General features: G+C 45.2%; 1 protein-coding gene across 1 annotated transcript; it reads left to right on the top strand.

Annotated features, from left to right (window-relative positions):
• Positions 1–1,151: 1,151 nt before the first annotated feature.
• VSTM1 (V-set and transmembrane domain containing 1) lies at positions 1,152–20,463 on the top strand (the record flags this gene model as incomplete). The annotated part of the gene is made up of 8 exons (XM_079724140.1): positions 1,152–1,185; positions 7,602–7,637; positions 7,772–8,028; positions 11,682–11,729; positions 14,444–14,642; positions 18,830–18,922; positions 19,209–19,246; positions 20,344–20,463. 8 exons carry the CDS (start codon positions 1,152–1,154, stop codon positions 20,461–20,463), a joined length of 825 nt encoding a protein of 274 aa, XP_079580266.1.
• Positions 20,464–20,873: the final 410 nt, after the last annotated feature.

Raw genomic sequence — 20,873 nt, 5'->3', positions numbered from 1 at the left:
AGAAAAGCAGGGCTTCCCTGGTGGCGCAGTTGTTGAGAGTCCGCCTGCCGATGCAGGGGACACGGGTTCGTGCCCCGGTCTGGGAAGATCCCACACGCCACGGAGCGGCTGGGCCCGTGAGCCATGGCCGCTGAGCCTGCGTGTCTGGAGCCTGTGCTCCGCAACGGGAGAGGCCACAGCAGTGAGAGGCCCGAGAACCGCAAAAAAAAAAAAAAAAAGAAAGAGAAAAGCAAATACCATATGCTAACGCATGTATGTGGAATCTAAAAAAGCGGTACTGATGAACCTAGTGGCAGGGCAGGAATAAAGATGCAGACGTAGAGAACGGACTTGAGGACACAGGGGGGAAGGGGAAGCTGGGATGAAGTGAGAGAGTAGCATTGACTTATATACACTACCAATGTAAAATGGATGTCTAGTGGGAAGCAGCTGCATAGCACAGGGAGATCAGCTCGGTGCGTTGTGACGACATAGAGGGATGGGATAGGGAGGGTGGGAGGGAGATGCAAGAGGGAGGAGATATGGGGATAGATGTATACGTACGGCGGATTCTATTTGTTGTACAGCAGAAATTAACACACTTTAAACAACTACTGAGCCTGCTCTCTAGAGCCCTTGAGCCACAACTACTGAGCCAGCGTGCCACAACTCCTGAAGCCTGCGTGCCTAGAGCCCATGCTCCGCAACAAGAGAAGCCACCGCAATAAGAAGTCCACGCACCACAATGAAGAGTAGCCCCTGCTCATCGCAACTAGAGAAAACCCACATGCAGCAACGAAGACCGAATGCAGCCATAAATAAATAAATAAATTTTAAAAATAAACATAAGACTATTTAAAAGACAAATTATTTTTAAAGAAAATGTCTTGGGCAGGACTTCAGATGAGACAGGAGAGATCTCAGGGTGGGTGGAGCAGCATACACCAGATTTATGAGGAAGATGTTGTCATTGGTGGCTTCTAGTTTCCTGAGTCAGTTGTGAGAAGGAAGCTGTACCCCAGGTAATGGAGAGGCAAAGTGTCAGAGCAAAACCTCTCGCCCCACATCCTCTGGACAAAGAGGGCAGGAGGGAGTTGCAATTGCCCAGTCCAGTTTCTTCCTTTGAACTGTAAGACTGAACACGGCATCTTGGTCCGGGCAGAAGGGACGCTATGATCACAGAATTCCTGTCCCTGCTTTACCTTGGTGAGTCTCCAGGATGGGGACAGATGGGTTTGGATGGGTGAGAGCATTCACAGTGGAGTGGGGGCTAACATGGGGGATGTGACAAGTACAGAAATTATGGCTTCTGTGTGTTGGGTACAATCTACCAGCTGTGGTACCCACATGCCCTCGTTTGGGGCTCACACATAAGAGATGAGGGAGCAGAGATGCAGAGACGTGTGGTAATACCCTTGGTTTAATTGGCTGAGATATGCACAGCTCCGATGGGACCTCCATGTGTGTATCATCTACGTACCACCGTCTTGCCTTGAACGTTCCACTGGCATATAGGAGGGCAGGGTCTACAGGGTGTGAAAAGCTGTGAGTTTGGTTATGAACGAGGAATACAGAAAAGACCTACTGTTACCGAGTCCAAACTTGTACTGCTTGCTGCATGACAGACCAATAATTCAAGAGAGACAAGTTGTTGGGGCAAGGAATAGTGCCAGCAGACCAAGAAGATGGTGGACTAGTGTCCCCAAAAAAACATCTTGCCGGGGGTCTGGATGCTAGTTTCTTTTATAGAACCAAGAGGGAGAGGTGAGGAGGTAAAGTAAAAAAGAAGGCAACAAGTTGTTACAAATATTTCCTTGTTCCCGCCAGACATTGGAGGGGGTACATTAACTTCTTCATTCCTGCAGCCATTCATGGGTGGGCCTGGTCAGGATGTTTCCTGTGAGCTGAACAAAGGTATTTTAGCTTAGGGCTCAGGCATGGGAGGCAAGGTTCCTAGAAATAGGCCATTATGTCTACTTTAAGTTTATAGGCAACATCCCTTTAGTGATTTACTTGTAGCAAAAGCAATAGAATACAAAGGTTAAAGTAAAAGAAACAGATCCAATATGGAGTCAGATTTGTTCTTCCCTATGACCCTAAGGCAGGGAACAGTGGATACGAAGAACATTTTCTGACCAGCCCTATCCTTAGCCTGATTTCAACCATCCTCAACTTGAACATAAGGTGATCAAACAGACCTCAGCTTCTAGGATGGAAGACCTGGAATATAATCTTGGCTTGGTCTCACGGGAGCCCCAGAATTTGAAACAGGAGTTCCACTAGACTGAGTGCCTGGTTCCTCCTTCGTGAGTGGGGCGGCAGGGGGTGGGGTGGGGTGGGGGACATTAGGACTCATTATCTGCTCTAGTTCCTTCTTCCTTCTTCTGGGTTCAGCCCTTCCCTTTGAGGTCATGCTTCTGCCACGCACACATTTGAGCTTGAGAGGCCAGTCACCATATCCCAAACCTCCAGCTGCAGGGCAGAATAAACGGGGCGGTCACCGACCTCGTCCTCCTCACATTTATTTCCTGGGGCTGCCGTAACGAATTACCGCCAATCGGGTGGCTTAAAACAACAGACATCTATTCTCTCACCGTTCTGGAGGCCAGAAGTCCAAAATCAAGGTGTCAGCAGTGTTGATTCCTTCTCGGGGGGGAGGGGGGTGCTCTGAGGGAGAGTCTATTCCATGCCTCCCTCCTCGATTCTGGTTGGGAGATGGCTGGCAACCCTTGGCATCCCTTGGTGTGTAGACGCATTGCTCCAAAGCCTCACGTGGTCACATGGCCATCTTCCCTCCGTGTGTTCTGTCTCCTGTTGGGTTAGGGTCTCCGCCTATTCCAGTATGACCTCATGTGAACTGTTGACTGAAAAATGAATCCCACAACTTAAAAGCAGAGAGTTATGTTTTATTCAGTGGATATTCTTAGGACTTCTAACCCAGGAGACAGCATCTCAAGTAACCCTGCAGGATATGTAGAAGTTTTGCAACAAAGGGCAGGTACTTTGAATGTCAAAAGATTATTGTTAATGAAAGAAAACCAGATATCTCAAGTTAAGGCATTTAGCGCTTTTCTGTATATGGGAAGATGCAAGAGTCTGGGCTCACTGAAACCATTCCTTTGACAGGCACCTCGGCTATCTGGGGTTAGTATCCTGTGTTTTCTCATCCTGAGGGATTTTGCAGTACGCGGGCCTCTCACTGTTGTGGCCTCTCCCATTGCGGAGCACAGGCTCCGGACGCGCAGGCTCAGCGGCCATGGCTCACGGGCCCAGCCGCTCCGCGGCATGTGGGATCTTCCCGGACCGGGGCACGAACCCGTGTCCCCTGCATCGGCAGGCGGACTCTCAACCACTGCGCCACCAGGGAAGCCCGGCGGGTATTCTTTGTTTCCTTCCTGAGTTCCCTCAGGGCTCACCAGCTCACTGGTGGCTATAATCGCTAATGACTGTGACATCCTTTGTTTACTGATATGGCAGGGAATATTTTATTTCTCAGACTTCAGTTAGGATTCTGCATCCAATTCCAGTGTGTGCATGTTGGGGGCATTGTCTCCCCCAGCACTGAGCAACTCTCTGACACCAGTTGGGTGTCCCACAATTCAACTCCATTGTGACACTATCTGCCTGGAGATACTGTCCGATCCCACAGATTAAGGGCTCTGTCCTAAAAGATGACCTCCCTCCCACTTCAGATGCCACTCACAAGCCCTGGTGGCCACCTGTGTTTCTGTCCAACTGGGTATAGATTGAAGGTTCCAAAAACCCCCTCCTTGGGTTCCATTAATTTGCTAGAACTCAAATTTGCTAGAACACAGAACTCAGAGAAACATTTGACTCACTAGATTACTGATTTACTATAGAAGAATTGAACTCAGGAACGGCCACATGGAAGAGATGCACAGGGCAAGGTATGAGGAAAGACCTTCTGAGCGCGCCACACTCAAAAGATCTCCACATGTCCAACAAAGAAGCTCTCTGAACCCCACCCATCCTTTTGGGTTTTTATGAAGGCTTCACTACATAGGCATGATTGATTAAAGCCTTGGCAATTGATGACCTCCCCAGAGGTCAGGGGGTGGGGGAGGGTGAGACTGAGGGTTCCAACCCTTTAATCACATGGTTGTTTCTGTGGCAACCAGCTCCCATCCTTAGGCTACAGAGAGACTTTCCAAAAGTTACATTAACATAGGAAAAGACACCTTTACGTCTCTCAACACTTAGGGAATTCCAAGGGTTTTAGGAGCTCTGTGCCAGGACCAGGGACAAAGACCCAATATGTGTTTCTTTTTCTTTCTTTCTTTTTGTTTTGTTTCTGTTTTTGGCTGTGTCGGGTCTTAGTTGCGGCAGGCGGGATATTCGTTGAGGCATGTGGGATCTTTCATTGAGGCGCGTGGGCTTCTCTCTAGTTGTGGCGTGCGGGGTTTCTCTCTCTAGTTGTGGCGCGCAGGCTCCAGGTTGCCGGCATGTTGCCCGTGGCACGTGGGATCTTAGTTCCCCGACCAGGGATCGAACCCGTGTCCCCTGCATTGGAAGGCAGATTCTTTATCACTGGACCACCAGGGAAGTCCCTATGTTTCTTGTTATAAGTCACAACATCATAGTAATTTTCCCCTTCTCTAGAGAGCTATGGTTTCTAGTGTCACCCTCTCCTCCCTTTCTAGCATGGAAATTGTACAGCTCTCCATGTGGTGTATGTAAAGACCATACTAAATGTTAAATGTGTGATGTGTGGCTGAGTCAGGCAGAGAGGGTGGCTGTATGGTAAAAGACAGTTATCTGTAAAGGACCTGCTAAATAATGTAAGTATGTAAATGGTTGATGTATGTAAAGAGTCTACCAAATGATAAATACTCGCTGATTGGTAGTTATTTATTGTAATTATTTCCAGTGAAATATGCTTATTTATGTTGCCCACTGCTCCCTACCTCAGAATTCTACTAAACTCCAAGGAGCTATCCCTTTTTTTTTTTTTTTTTTTTGGTGGTACGTGGGCCTCTCACTGCTGTGGCCTCTCCCGTTGCGGAACACAGGCTCCAGACGTGCAGGCTCAGTGGCCATGGCTCACGGGCCCAGCTGCTCCGCGGCATGTGGGATCTTCCCAGACCGGGGCACGAACCCGTGTCCCCTGCATCGGCAGGCGGACTCTCAACCACTGCGCCACCAGGGAAGCCCGGAGCTATCCCTTTATTCTTTGCTTTTTCAAGCTACCCTACATGCCAGTGGGTCTCTTCCCCTTAGTAACAAGTGTCTTCATTGCAGCCAGTTCTCTGCCTAAGTCAGCTGTGGTCCTTTATTAAGAAAGAAATAAGGACTTCCCTGGTGGTGCAGTGGTAAGAATCCGCCTGCCAATGCAGGGGACACGGGTTTGATCCCTGGTCTGGGAAGATCCCACATGCCGCGGAGCAACTAAGCCCATGCGCCACAACTACTGAAGCCCGCGCACTCTAGAGCCCACGGGTCACAACTACTGAGCCCACGGGCCACAACTACTGAGCCCATGCACCTAGAGCCTGTGCTCCACAACAAGAGAAGCCACCGCAATGAGAAGCCCATGCACCACAACAAAGAGTAGCCCCCGCTCGCCGCAACTAGAGAAAGCCAGCAACAAAGACCCAACACAGACAAAAATAAATTAAAGAAAAAAATAAGTTCTGAGGATCTAATGAACAGCATAGTGACTATAGTTAATAATATCGAAATTGGCTAAGAGAATGGGTCATAAACATTCTCACACACACAAAAAAGGTAACTTTCTGAGGTGAGAGATGTGTTAACTAGCTTGAATGTGATCATTTTACAATGTATACGTACATCAAATCATCACGTTGTACACTTTGAATACATTACAGTTTTATTTGTCAAAAACAGAGAACCCCTCTCCCAATGTTTACCTACTCCTTAGTAGGGTTTCTTGATGTAAAGTGAACCTAAGGCAATTGTGTGCTTATTAAAAAAACAAAAAAAAAAGGGAAGAATGGGAATCACCATTTGAGCAGCAGACTGGCTGATAACACAGCTGAGGTGACGTGAGACTAAAAGCAGAACAATGCAGAGGGCCTAAACAGAGACCATGAGACCTGGGACCCCCTGGACCACCCAGAAGCCGATTTCCTACCTATCAGTGTAGCCATTCTCACTGCTAATGCAGCCTCGGTCCACTGTCACTCTCCCACCTCCCTGCTTCCTGGTGAAGCTTGGGGGCTTGTGTTTTGAGTCCATCCCTGAGTGGAAACAAGGGTCAGATGCCCTGAGTCACTCTCTCATGTCTACAGAAATTCTAGCTTCACCCATTAACAGAGGCCCAAGACTGGCATCCATTTCCCCCACAATATGGGACTGGGGTCCCTTATTTCCATCCATGGGTTAACGTCCCCATCCCAGAATGAAATATAAAGAATAGAGCACAGAAGAGATAGGGGCTAAAGTACGTAAAGATCAAAGCTGCAAGTAAGGGGAGCATTTGGGACCAGAAAACATCTTCAATTCTTTGTGAAAAGAATGACCCCATTCGTGCCCCGGTCTGGGAAGATCCCACATGCCGCGGAGCGGCTGGGCCCATGAGCCATGGCCGCTGAGCCTGCGCGTCCGGAGCCTGTGCTCCGCAACAGGAGAGGCCACAACAGTGAGAGGCCCGCGTACAGCAAAAAAAAAAAAAAAAAAAGAATGACCCCATCATGGAGAGCAAATTCTCCCCATTTAAATGTGGGTGGAAACCCTCATGGACACTCCACAGTAAATAACTATTGCATTCTTTAAATGGAAAGCATAAAAATTGCAGTCACAGAAAATACAGGTAAATGTTCAGTGATTTCCGGATGGTAAAAGAAGGACTAATGATGAAAGGAATGCGATATATCAGAAAAAGTTGCTGGCATTTTGTACATAAACATATCTTTGTTTTTTGAGATGGTGCCTGGGAAATAACTTTTATGTACTTATTTATTTTTAATTGAAGTATAATTGACTTACAATGTTATATTAGTTTCAGGTGTACAACATAGTGACTCGGTATTTTTATACATTACACAATGATCACCGCTGTAAACATAACTTCCGAATGACAAACAATGGGACAAAAGTAAAAGGTGAAAAAATAAACCCAGGGAAGTACCTGCAAGGAATAAGGCAGATCTTTAACAGATGAGTCACACAGTCTCTGCCTGATTTTTACTCAAAGACAAGCATATAGAGATTATCATACTCAGTGAAGTAAGTCAGAGAAAGACAAATATCATATGATATCACTTATATGTGGAATCTAAAAAACGATAGGAAAGAAATTATTTACAAAACATAAATAGAATCACAGACATAGAAAAAAAACTTATGGCTACCAAAGGGGAAAGGGCGGGGAGGGATAAATTAGGAGTTTGGGATTAACATATACACACTACTATGTACAAAATAGATAACCAACAAGGACCTATTATATAGCACAGAGAACTATACTCAATACTTTGTAATGACCTATAAGGGAAAAGAATCTGAAAAAGAATATTATATAACTGAATCACTTTGCTGTACACCTGAAACTAACACAACATTGTAAATCAAAACTCTACTTCAATAAAAAAAAAAAAGACAAACATATAATTCATCTCTCATGAGAGTTTCTCTTCCAGGGCTTTGTCTGGGCAATGAAGATGAGAAAAATAATGGTAAGTTTTCTCCCACTTAGACTCTGTTCCTGCGCCCCAAGTTTCATGACCTTTTCTCTTTCATCCTCTGAATTCTAGGAGGGTTTTGGTGATCACCAAGATGAAGAGTCAAACTAACTCCAAATTCTTTCCAGAGAAATTTTCCAAATCCCTCCTCCATGCCTTGCCCAGCTCAGAGGTTGAACACAGCAGCAATGTGACCCTCAAGTGCCAGTCTGATGTCCAGAATGTGACATTCATGCTGGGGAAGTTGCAGGACTCTGGGTACAAGCAAGAATGCAACTCAACAGGACAGGACACTAAATTCCTCGTCACTGACCTGAAGCCTAAAGATGCTGGACAGTACTTTTGTACCTACAAGACAGTGGCTGTAGAGAAATGGGAACTCAGTGTGAGAATAAGGCTCTTATCAGGGATTCTGAGTGGGTCTCAAGGATGTGAACGTGGGTGAGTGTTTTAGAATAGAGTTTGTTAAAAAAACAAAATTCAACTGAGTACATGTTAAAGATCTAATTGGCTTTCTCAAATAATTCATGAAGGAGGAAGCATCCCTTCTAGCAAGTAGAGAGGAGTTCCACAGGGCTATAGAAAAGGAGAGGTTTTTTAAAAACAGACATAGAAGTCATAAATAAAAAAGATCATTTCAGCTTTAGGTTAACCTACCTATGGAGTACAGAAGAGATCTATGTGGCAGATTACCTCATGGTCCTCTGGGGGATGGAGGAGGTCCCTGTGATGACCTCATTGGTGTGACCAGAAAATTCCCGACTGACCACCTAAGACAACATTTTTGGGGGCGGGGTGGGAGGGATGAGGGTTTGAAGCTTCAGTTAGGTTAGGTAGTAAGCCCCAGCATGGTCTACATAAATGATTCCATTTGGGGCCTGTGGTTTGCTTTTTAACAAGGTATTAATAGAAAATTTGAGGTACAGTAAGGCCAAAGATACGGATACGATGGTCACTGAAAAGATAGCTTGTTACAGTTCCTAAGAAAAGGGGACATGTCAGGCCACGCCATGCAGGACCACATGGGGAAGCACCCAGTCAGGACGTGGAGACAAGGGGAGGCATGTTGGCAAGAGCCTTTACTGTGGTTTCTGTGGGAAATAACAGGCTGAGGATTGGATCTGGGGTATAGACACTGTCCCTGGTTGTCTGGGACCTGGGCCTGAGGTGATTAGGGCAGAGAAACAGTGTCCCTGAGTATAAGAGAACAATAAGCGAGGTGGCTGGAAGTGTGGGCTCTGGATAGGTTGGTTTGCATTTGAGAGGTGTGCTTGAGAGAAAGTTTTTTCCTATCCCTAGAAATTGGATAACCATGGGAGGAGAATCCCTCTAGGGTCAGCAAGGTCCCAAGATGTCAAAGCATCAAATGCAGAAAATAAAAGACATGGTTAATACAGAGAGATGGGTGAGAATGCCCCCAGGTGCAGTGGAAAATGGGAAACCCTGGCCCTTCCCTTCACCCCCAATGCCTTGTCCTCTTCAGGATTCGTCCTACAACCTTCCCTCTCAGCCAACATAGGCCCTGAGATGACTCCAGGTCACAGTATGACACTCTTATGTCTGATTCCTCACAACAGAATAGAATGTAGTATTCTTGCTCTGCTGAAACTGGGGATCTCAGAATGATTACAAGTTGAGAAAGTAGGAAAAGACCAAACTGAGCATCATGGCAGCATAAGGCATCCCTTGTTTTTGTATCTCCATTTCAACAACTAAAATATAGCATCCATCCATGAACAAAAGTGCCTCTATGGGAGTTGTGGGATCCAGCACCATATACCAGGAGGAATCTCACCCACCTATGCATTGGGTAATAGGCAGACACACCTCAGTACCAGCTGTGGAACCTGCAGGAGACTGTGACCTGATTCCAGCCCCTCTTGATCATGGTCTGGGAGAACATGGACATGGGTAGTTACCTATAGATGAGAGAACCTTTGTGAAGTTTACAAACCAAGACTGAATAATGAAGAAATAGAAAACTGGAACAGACCAATAATGGATAAACAGATTGAATCAGTAATCAAAAACCTCCCAATGAAGAAAAGCCCAGGACCAGATGGTTTCACTGGTGAATTCTACCAAACATTTAAAGAGGAAATAACACCAATCATTCCCAAACTCTTCCAAAAAATTTCAGAGGAAGGAACACTCCCATGCTCATTTTACAAGGCCTGCATTACCTTGATATCGAAACCAGATAAGGACACTAAAAGAAGAGAAAACTACAGACCAATATCTCTGATGAATATAGATGCAAAAATGTTAGCAAACCAATTTTAAAAGTGCATTAAAACCTCATACACCATGATCAAGCAAGATTTATCCCTTGAATGCAAGGATGGTTTAACATAGACAAATCAATAAATGTGATACATACATTAATAGAAAGAAGGATAAAAATCACACGATTATCTCAATAGATGCAGGAAAAACCTTTGACAAAGTACAACATCAAGATAAAAACTCTTAATAAACTGGGTGTGGAAGGAACGAACTTCAACACAATAAAGGCCAACAAGCCCACAACCAAGGTCATACTCAATGATGAAAGGTTGAAAGCTTTTCCTCTAATATCAGGAATAAGAATACCCACTCTCACCACTTCAATTCAACATAATACTGGAAGTCCTAGCTAGAGCAATCAGACAAGACAAAAAAAAAAAAAAAAAAAAAAAGCACCCAAATTGGAAAGGAAGAAGAAAAATTGTCTTCATCTGCAGATGACATGATCTTATATATAGAAAACCCTAAAGACTCAACCCCAAAACCATTAAACTAATCAACAAATTCAGTAAAGTTGCAGGATATAAAATCAACACACAAAAATCAGTTCTGTTTCTATATACTAACAGCACAATATCTTGAAAAGAATAAAGGAAAAATCTTATTCATGATAGCATCAAAACCAATAAAATATCAATACTTAGGAATAAATATAACCAAGGAAGTGAAAGATCTGTATGCTGAAAAGTACAGGACTCTGATGAAAGAAATTGAAGAAGACAATGGAAACAGAAAACTATCCCATGTTCACAGATCAGAAGAATTAATATTGTTAAAATGTCCATATTACCCAAAACCTTACATAGATTTGATGCAAATCTCTATCAAAATTCCAATGGCATTTTTCACAGAAATAGAACAAACAATCCTAAAATTTGTAGGGAACCACAAAAGACTCCAAATAGCCAAAACAATCCCGAGAAAGAAGAACAAAGCCATAGGCATCACACGTCTTGATTTCAAACTATACTGCAAAGCTATAGTAATCAAAACAGTATGAAACTGGAATAAAAATAGACACACAGATCAATGGAACAGAACTGGGAACCCAGAAATAAACCCTTGTATATACAATCAACTAAATTTGACAGGGAAGCCAAGAATGCTCAATGGGGAAAAGATAGTCTCTTCAATAAATTGTGTTGGAAAAACTAGACAACCACTTGCACAAGAATGAAATGGGACCTCTACCTTCAACCACTTACAAAAATTTAACTTGAAATGGATAAAAGACTTAAACAAGACTACAAACAATAAATCTCCTAGAAGAACACAAAGGGAAGAAGATCCTTGACACTGTTCTTGGCAACAACTTTTTGGGATATGACACCAAAAGTACAAGAAACAAAAGCAAAAATAAATAAGTGGGACTACATCAAACTAAAAAGCTGCACAGCAAAAGAAACAATCAATGAAATGAAAAGGCAACCCACCAAATGGGAGAAAATACTTGCAAACTGTTGGTGCTCTTTCCTGGGATAGGATTGGAAGGTGGGGTTAGGATTGGAAGTAGTGTCATTCATAAATATTTTTCTTCTTAAAATAATAGCAAACTTCAGCAGTATTAAGAAGAGTAGTCTAGTGCTCTGGCCCTGGTTTGGGAACCTAGTGAGCATCTGGAGAATGGAAAAAGACATTCTCTTCCCTGCTCCCCAAAGAGGGCATAGAGTCCATAGACAGAACTTGAGGATTTATGTCCCCAAGGTTCCCATATAAACATCGTGATTCCTTTTCTTGCATCCTGTTTTCTAGGTGAAGATGAAGGTGAAGGTGAAAGTGGACCTGACCCTGCAAAAACAGGTAATATAATTAGAGAGGACCTGTTTTTCCCAGTTGTATCCACCTCATGAGGCAGAGGATCCCCTTCTGATTAAAAGGCACAAGGAGAATCTTAATGCCCCCTCTCTCCAAGTTGGGAAGATGCTCTCTAAGGCACTCCCAGGTTCAGAAAACACTGGTGAATAAAACAGCACAAGATGCATCATCTGCCATTTTACATAATGAAAAACTACAGTGGAGTTTTGTGAAGAATGAGGGTGAGTTAGTGTGACTGGTTTGGGGAATGGGACTGGGATCTGTGGAGTCCAGGTACTTTGGGAATATATATGATCAAAGACTTGTTAAAACTTTAAAGTTCTCAAAAAATGGTGAATATTAAAATTTTTTTTTTGATATTGCTTTTCCGTGAAGAACTAAGATTCTACCCTCAGAGATTCATAAAAACTAGGGCTTTCTTCAGATTTAGACTGAAATGGGCTTATCCATAAAAGGATTTATTTTTGCCATGCCCTGCGGCTTGTGGGATCTTAGTTCCCTGACCAGGGATCAAACCTGGGCCCCTGGCAGTGGGAGCAAGGAGTCCTAACCATGGGGACCACGGGGTAATTTACATAGATGCTTAATCGTTTTTTCTTTCAGCAACTCATAACCTTCCTGTAATCTACTCCAATGAGCCAAAATTGTTCAAGGTTGTCATTAGTATAATAGAATTTTTTTTAAAAGATATCCTTGGGACTTCCCTGGTGGTCCAGTGGTTAGGATTCTGTGCTTCTACTGCAGGGAGCATGGGTTGGATCCCTGGTAGGGGAATTAAGATCCCACATGCCACCCCACCCCACATATCCCTGGCATGGCCAAGAAAAAAAGATATCCTCCATTGTATTCCTCTTTCAAAATGTTCTTATTCAGTATTAGCAGGCTTGGGAAAATGACTGCTACACCATCCAAAATGACTGCTACTCTATCCGGTGGAGTCAAAGAACTTGAAAGTATCAGAAGTGAGATGGAAAGTCAAAGCTTTCACATTTTTAGCTCTTCTATAATTTATTTTCTTTCTTTTTTTATTGATATATCACTCCCATTCCATAAATTCACCCTTTTATTTTTTTTTTTTTTTTTTTTTTTTTTTTTGCGGTACGCGGGCCTCTCACTGTTGTGGCCTCTCCCGTTGCGGAGCACAGGCTCTGGATGCGCAGGCTCAGCGTCCATGGCTCACGGGCCCAGCCGCTCCGCGGCATATGGGATCCTCCCAGACCGGGGCACGAACCCGTATCCCCTGCATCAGCAGGCGGACTCTCAACCACTGCGCCACCAGGGAGGCCCAAATTCACCCTTTTAAAGTGGACAAGGCAGTGGCCTTTGGTATATTCACAAGGTTGTGCAATCATCACCACTATAATTCCCCAAATGAAGTCCCATTAAGCAGTCACTCTTCATTCCCCCCTCTCCTGACAGGCCCTGTCAACCATTAATCTGCTTTCTGACTCTATGGTTTTGCCTTTTCTGGACATTTCATGTAAATGCATTCACAAAATATGTGGCCTTTTGAGACTGGCTCCTTTCACTTGGCATAATGTCTTCAAGGTTCAGCCATGTTGTAGCAGGTATCAGTACTTCATTCCTTTTCATGGCTGAATAATATTCCATCATATGGATAGACCACATTTTGTTTATCCACTCATCAGTGGATGGACATTTGAGTTGTTTGTACCTTTTGGCTATTGCAAGTAATGCTGTTGTGAATTTAGGTGTACCTGAGTCCCTGCTTTCCATTATGTATCTACCTAGGAGTAGAACTGCTGGGACACATGGTAACACTATGTTTAACTTTTTGAGCAACTGTCAAATTGTTTTTCAATGTGACTGTACCCTCTTACCTGCCCACTTGTAATTTATGTGGGTTTCAATATCTCCACATCCTTTCCAACACTTGTTTTTCTTTCTTTTAATTTTATTATAGCCAACCTAGTGGGTATGTATATCACTTCTTAAAATGTACTTTCAGAGTTCACATTTTTTTTTAAATTTATTTATTTTTAGGCTGCATTGGGTCTTTGTTGCTGCACGCAGGCTTTCTCTAGTTGAGGCAAGCGGGGGCTACTCTTCACTGTGGTGCGCGGGCTTCTCTTGTTGTGGAGCACAGGCTCTAGGCGCGGGGGCTCAGTAGCTGTGGTTCACGGGCTTAGCTGCTCCACGACATGGGGGATCTTCCCGGACCAGGGCTCGAACCCATGTCCCCTGCATTGGCAGGTGGATTCTTAACCACTATGCCACAAGGGAAGTCCCCGAGTTCACATTTACACCACCACAATTCTAAACAGAGTAAAATATCTGTATGCACAGATATGCTGTCCCCAGCCTGTATGCACAGATACGCTGTCCCCGGCCTGCATGCACAGATACGCTGTCCCCGGCCTGCATGCACAGATACGCTGTCCCCGGCCTGCATGCACACATACGCTGTCCCCGGCCTGCATGCACACATACGCTGTCCCCGGCCTGTATGCACACATACGCTGTCCCCGGCCTGTATGCACACATACGCTGTCCCCGGCCTGTATGCACACATATGCTGTCCCCGGCCTGTATGCACACATATGCTGTCCCCGGCCTGTATGCACAGATATGCCGTCCCCGGCCTGTATGCACAGATACGCCATCCCCAGCCTGTATGCACAGCCCGTATACACAGATACGCCGTCCCCAGCCCGTATGCACGGATACGCCGTCCCCAGCCCGTATGCACGGATACGCCGTCCCCAGCCCGTATGCACGGATACGCCGTCCCCAGCCCGTATGCACGGATACGCCGTCCCCAGCCCGTATGCACGGATACGCCGTCCCCAGCCCGTATGCACGGATACGCCGTCCCCAGCCCGTATGCACGGATACGCCGTCCCCAGCCCGTATGCACGGATATGCTGTCCCCAGCCTGTATGCACAGATACGCTGTCCCCAGCCCGTATACACATGCCTCCAAGGTACTAGAAAGGGACCCTCTACTCCAGTTCTGTGCAGAGACCAATGATCAATTTCATCACCTAACTTTGCCACAAATCCAGGCTTTCTTTCTGGTGCCTGTGACTTCATTTATGCCCTGTATCAAGCTGTATCCCTTTGCTCTGTCAGATGCCTTAGACCAATAACATAGACCTTCTGCAAATTTATTTTTGTAATTTGTAAATAGTGATGCGAAGTCTAACCAGGATATGTGGACATCTCAGGGTAAACCCAGTTTAGTGGGCGGTGGACAATTTTGCAATAATTTTTTTTTTTTTTTTTTTTTTTGCGATACTTGGGCCTCTCACTGCGTGGCCCCTCCCGTTGCAGAGCACAGGCTCCGGACGCGCAGGCTCAGTGGCCATGGCTCACGGGCCCAGCCGCTCCGCGGCATGTGGGATCCTCCCGGACCGGGGCACGAACCCATGTCCCCTGCATCGGCAGGCGGACTCTCAACCACTGCGCCACCAGGGAAGCCCCAATTTTGCAATAATTTACTTCTCATTTCTAGTGAACTGCTATGTGAGAGAAACTGTAGGGTAGTCAAGGGGAGGGTTGAAAGCATAAGGCAAGGCTGATGTTTCTGTGCTTTTAACCAGGAACAGCTGTTCCTGTCCCATTTTTACATGTCCATGGGGATGCACTGCTCCCACAAATGGCAGCAGTTGGTAAAGGGGTGCTCTGGGCCACATAAATCCCAAGGCATCCTCCCAGGCAACCCCCCAACAAAGACATCAAAGTGCTCACATTGGAAAGGGGAAAAAGCCATGATCTAGCACGCATAAAAATGGCAAAGGAATCTGGGGGAACACGGGTGGAGGAACGTTGACAGCATCTGTTACAGAGGGAGATAGGTGTGGGTAGAATAGTGGGTGGGAAAATAATCATGATCACTGCAATTTCATTATCTTCCACATTGAGTCAGATTCTAGACTGAGTGCTTTAGAGCCAGTATTTTTCATCATCACCTCTCTCTTCAAGTGAGGTATTCATTTTTTTTTGGAGGGTGGGGGCATGCCAGAAGGCATGTGGGATCTTCCCCAACCAGGGGTCAAACCCGAGCCCCCTGCAGTGGGAGCACAGAGTCTTAACCACTGGACCTCCAGGGAAGTCCCAAGTGAGGTATTCTTACCTCCTTTTCCCCCACCTCCTTTCCCGCCGCTTCCTGGAGGTATAATTGACCAATAAAGCGGTAAGATATTTAAAGTGTACAACACGCTGATGATTTGATACATGTATATACATTGTAGAAAGATTCTCCCCATAGAGTTAATTAACACATCCCTCAACTCATCTCATAGATTTACTTTTTTTTTTTTTTTGGTTCAGCATGCTTAAGATCTACTCTCTTAGTAAATTTCCATTATATGATACAGTGCCATCAACTACGGTTCATGCGGTCTGTTAGATCCTCAGACCTTATTCCTCTGAAACTGACAGTTTGTACTCTTTGACCAACCTCTCCCCACTTCCCCCACCCCCAAGCCCCTAGCAACCACGGTTCCACTCTCTGTTTCTATGAGTTTATTTTTGAGATTCCACATATAAGTGATACCATGCAGTATCTGTCTTTGTCTGACTTATCTCACTTGCATAATACCCTCAAGGTTCATCCATATTATTGCACAGGGCAGGATGTCCTTCTTTCTCTTGGCTGAATAACATTCCGTTGTATATATACACCACACGGAAAATTCTTCTTCTCTTTCTTTTTTGTTTAGAATGCCCCAAGGTTATTCACCATCCTTTTTTGGGGGGTATTTTTTTATTGAAATAGAGTTGACATACAATATTAATTTCAGGTGTACAACACAGTGACTCAATATTTTTTATACATGACAAAATGGTCACCACAATAAGTCTAGTAACCATCTGTCACCATACAAAGTTACTAGAATACTATTGATTATATTCCCTATGTGTATATTACATTCCCCATGACTTTTTTTTTTTTTTTTTTTTTTTGCGGTACGCGGGCCTCTCGCTGTTGTGGCCTCTCCCGTTGCGGAGCACAGGCTCCGCACGCACAGGATCAGTGGTCATGGCTCACGGGCCCAGCTGCTCTGCAGCATGTGGGATCTTCCTGGACCGGGGCATGAACCCGTGTCCCCTGTATCGGCAGGCAGACTCCCAACCACTGCGCCACCAGGGAAGCCCGACTTATTTATTTTGCGACTGGGAGTTTGCACCTCTTAATCCCCTTCACCTACTTCATCCTTCCCCCCAACCCCTCTCCTCTGGCAACCACCAGTTTGCTCTCTGTATCTATGAGTCTGTTTTCAGTTTGTTTGTTCATTTGTTTTGTTTTTCAGATTCCACATATAAGTAAAATCATATGGTATTTGTTTTTCTCTGTCTGACTTATTTCACTGAGCATAATACCCTCTAGGTCCATCCACATTGTTGCAAATGGCAATTTTGCATCCTTTTTTACGGTGAGTAGTATTCCCTTCTTTATCTATTCATCTATCGATGGACACTTAGGTTGCTTCAATATCTTTAGAAAATGATTCTTGGACTTTGATTCGTCTGTTGTTAGACTTGTCATCATTTCTATAGGAACACAGTTAGTTTGGGAAAATGTGTTTCTCACCAGATTTTGAATTCTCTGGAACAGGTTCAGAATACCACTTCTCTTTTTTTTTTTTTTTTTTGCGGTACGCGGGCCTCTCACTGTTGTGGCCTCTCCCGTTGTGGAGCACGGGCTCCAGACGCGCAGGCTCAGCGGCCATGGCTCACGGGCCCAGCCGCTCCACGGCATGTGGGATCTTCCCGGACTGGGGCACGAACCTGCGTCCCCTGCATCGGCAGGCGGACTCTCAACCACTGCGCCACCAGGGAAGCCCAGAATATCACTTCTCTTGAATGTCCACACCCAGTGGTCAGCACAGAACAACCCTGACCTTGTGGCAGACTGGCCTAAAATGGTTAGACATACCAGAGTCCAAAGCCCATCCTGTCCTTGTGACTTTGGGGAACTCGATTTACTTTCTGGTACTTGATTTACGTATGAACAAAATGGGGACTGTAAACCTATCTTTTTTTTTTTTTTTTTTTTTTTTTTTTTTTTGCGGTAGGCGGGCCTCTCACTGTTGTGGCCTCTCCCCTTGCGGAGCACAGGCTCCGGAGCACAGGCTCAGCGGCCACGGCTCACGGGCCCAGCCGCTCCGCGGCATGTGGGATCCTCCCAGACCGGGGCACGAACCCGCGTCCCCTGCATCGGCAGGCGGACTCTCAACCACTGCGCCACCAGGGAAGCCCTGTAAACCTATCTTGCGTGCTTACTGTCAAGATGATAAAGAACAGGGAATCCCCTGGCAGTCCAGTGGTTAGGACTCTGGGTTTTCACTGGCGAGGGCCCGGGTTCAAATGCTGGTTGGGGAACCAAGATCCTGCAAGCCGAGTGGCAAAAAAAAAAAAAAAAAAAAGAAAAGATGAGAAAGAATGCACATGAGTGCTAAGTGGCTCACAGTAAATAAATATTATTCCTGGGATGAACCACTTACTGGGTATTTCCCATCTGCAAGGCACTGTGCTAGCCCTCTCTGTATGTACTGACCACTCAAGCTCCCTACCATCCAGTAAAGTAGCCACAATTGCTATCCTCACTTTGTATAACTTTATTTATTTATTTATTTTTGGCTGCCCCCACAAGGGGCTACTCTTTGTTGCGGTGCGCGGGCTTCTCCTTGCGGTGGCTTCTCTCGTTGTGGAGCACCAGGTCTAGGCGTGGGGGCACAGTAGTTGTGGCTCGCGGGCTCAGTAGTTGTGGCTCGCGGGCTCTAGAGCGCAGGCTCAGTAGTTGTGGCGCACGGGCTTAGTTGCTCCGCAGCATGTGGGATCTTCCCGGACCAGAGGTCGAACCCGTGTCCCCTGCATTGGTAGGCGGATTCTTAACCACTGCACCACCAGGGAAGTCCCGCTATCCTCACTTTGAATGGGAAAACAAAAGCTCAGGGAGATGAAGAATTTCCCTAAAGCACAATTGGATGTTACAGCTCTGAAGTGGCCACTCCAAGTTTTGAAGCCAGGCTGTCTGACTCCTTGAAACTGTTCAGCTAAAGCTGAACAGCATGTTTCAGGAGCCAGTCTTACTCTCTAACCCACCCTTCTCCCACCAGACACCAAAGTCATCTTTGTCGCCACCTTCAGCTGCCTCTCTCTCTTTCTCCTCTTCATTGCCATCTTCTTCATCTACAGATGCACTCAGCACGGTAAGTTCAGAGACGCACACGTTTAAAACTCTGAGGAAGGGAGTAAAGTGAAAGATTCTTTCAGGAGATAAATTCCTCCCTGTATTTTTTTTTTAATAGATTCATCACATGAAGAATCCACCAAGAGGTAGATATACTTGACAGATCTCATGCCCTAACTCCCACTCCTTTCTTCAGAGACCCCATTTGTACATCAGTGACTCGTATGCCCAGCCCCGCTACTTGCAGCCCTATCTTCTCCCCCACATCTTCAGATCCCATACTTTCATATGTTTCTCTCTCTCAGAACCAGCCATTCCAAATGTCCCAAGCAGGGAGCTGCAGGTAAGTGATCAGGGAAGAAACCATAAGGAATCTTGGGTCAGAAAGACGAAGACCGGACTCCTGCAATCTGAGAACTGATTTTTGTTTTTTCTTTTACTCACATGCAGGTGTATCCAAACTGGAAAGAATATCTGAATCAGTGAGTTCTCCCCTTTGGAATAACCCAAGAGCTCACTTCCACCACAGGCGGGTCTGTCTAGCTCATACGCTGGTTATATAGATGAGGCCAATTAATATGGAGTTGAAAAACATGTACTTTGATGGAACTCGTAAAAAGAGATTAGAATGGTGGTTACCAGGGGCTGGGTGGGGGGGGATATGACATTTAAGGGAACGAACTTGCAACTTGTACAGGAATAAGTCGTGGGAATCTAATGCACAGCATGGGGATTATAGTCAACAACACTGTATCATACACTTCAGAGTTGCTAGGAGGCTAAATCATAATTGTTCTCACCACAAAAAGAAATGATCATTATGTGACAGGGTGGAGGTGTTAGCAATGTGATAGCCATAGTGCCATATATCAATGTATCACATCGACACGTGTACACCTTAAACTTGCACAATGTTATATGTCAATTATATCTCAAACAAACAAAAAACCCCACATGCTTTGAATTCCAGAGTAGCTGGATTCCAGCTCCCAATGTCTACAATTTATCACCAGTGTGGTCTGAGACAAATCACAAAACCCCCATGATTCGGAACCTTCCTTTCCTTCCATATCTAAGGGGAATCAAAATCCCCATCTAAAAGGCTTGTGAGAGTCTAGTGATGTCATAAACATAAAGGGTTTATTGGAGCTTCTGGCGAATTTTAAGGGTCCGATGGATGGCAGGAAAGCATCATTTAACAAATATTAACCAATGTACATCCATCCATTTTTTCTATTTAAAATACTGCTTATTTGCGATTTAACATTAACGAGCATTATAACACCTCAGAGCAGTTGCACGTCTGAAATGCATCTGGTGAGCCTGAGGACCTCAGTTTTTAATTTAATTTAAATTCGTTTGAATTTAAGTAACCGTGCGTGGCTCGTGGCTACTGTATTTGGTATCTTAGCTCCCCATGCACGTCTCTTTTCCTCAAAGCCTGAAGAATCCCAGGGAGTGACCTATGAACAGCTAAACATCAACGCACTGTCTGAGGCAGCTTCTGTCCCCACCGAGGAGCCCCCAGGGTCGTGTGACTACGCAACACTGAAGGTATAGAACTGAAGGAAGAGCTTCTTCCCCGGGAAGGAGAGAACGGATTGAGATGACGGAACTTGTGAAAGCCCAGGTGACTCTGTGTCTTTGGTTCATGATCCATAATAATACAATATGTTCCCTTCTTGCTTCCTCTCCTCTCAACAATTACTGGGTGGGTTTTCACAAAACCGGAGCGTAACCTTTGTATGGTTCGACTTAAAACATGGGCTAAGAATACGTATTGTATCTATGGGCTGGTGGTCCTCATAATAGTTACCTAGGGAGTTCAGGACGCTACCATGTAAATAGAAAATGGTTCCTCGAGAAGACTATGTGATTGGTCTCTGGTGAGTCATCCCACAGACGCAGAGATTTCAAAAAGGAGCACAAAAAATACAAGCCATGAAGGGAGACACTCAGCTGTGAATTAA

This window comes from Hyperoodon ampullatus (genome assembly GCF_949752795.1).
Source record: "Hyperoodon ampullatus genome assembly, chromosome: 18".
NCBI lineage: Eukaryota > Metazoa > Chordata > Mammalia > Artiodactyla > Ziphiidae > Hyperoodon > Hyperoodon ampullatus.
This window is presented reverse-complemented; position numbering and strand designations above follow the sequence as displayed.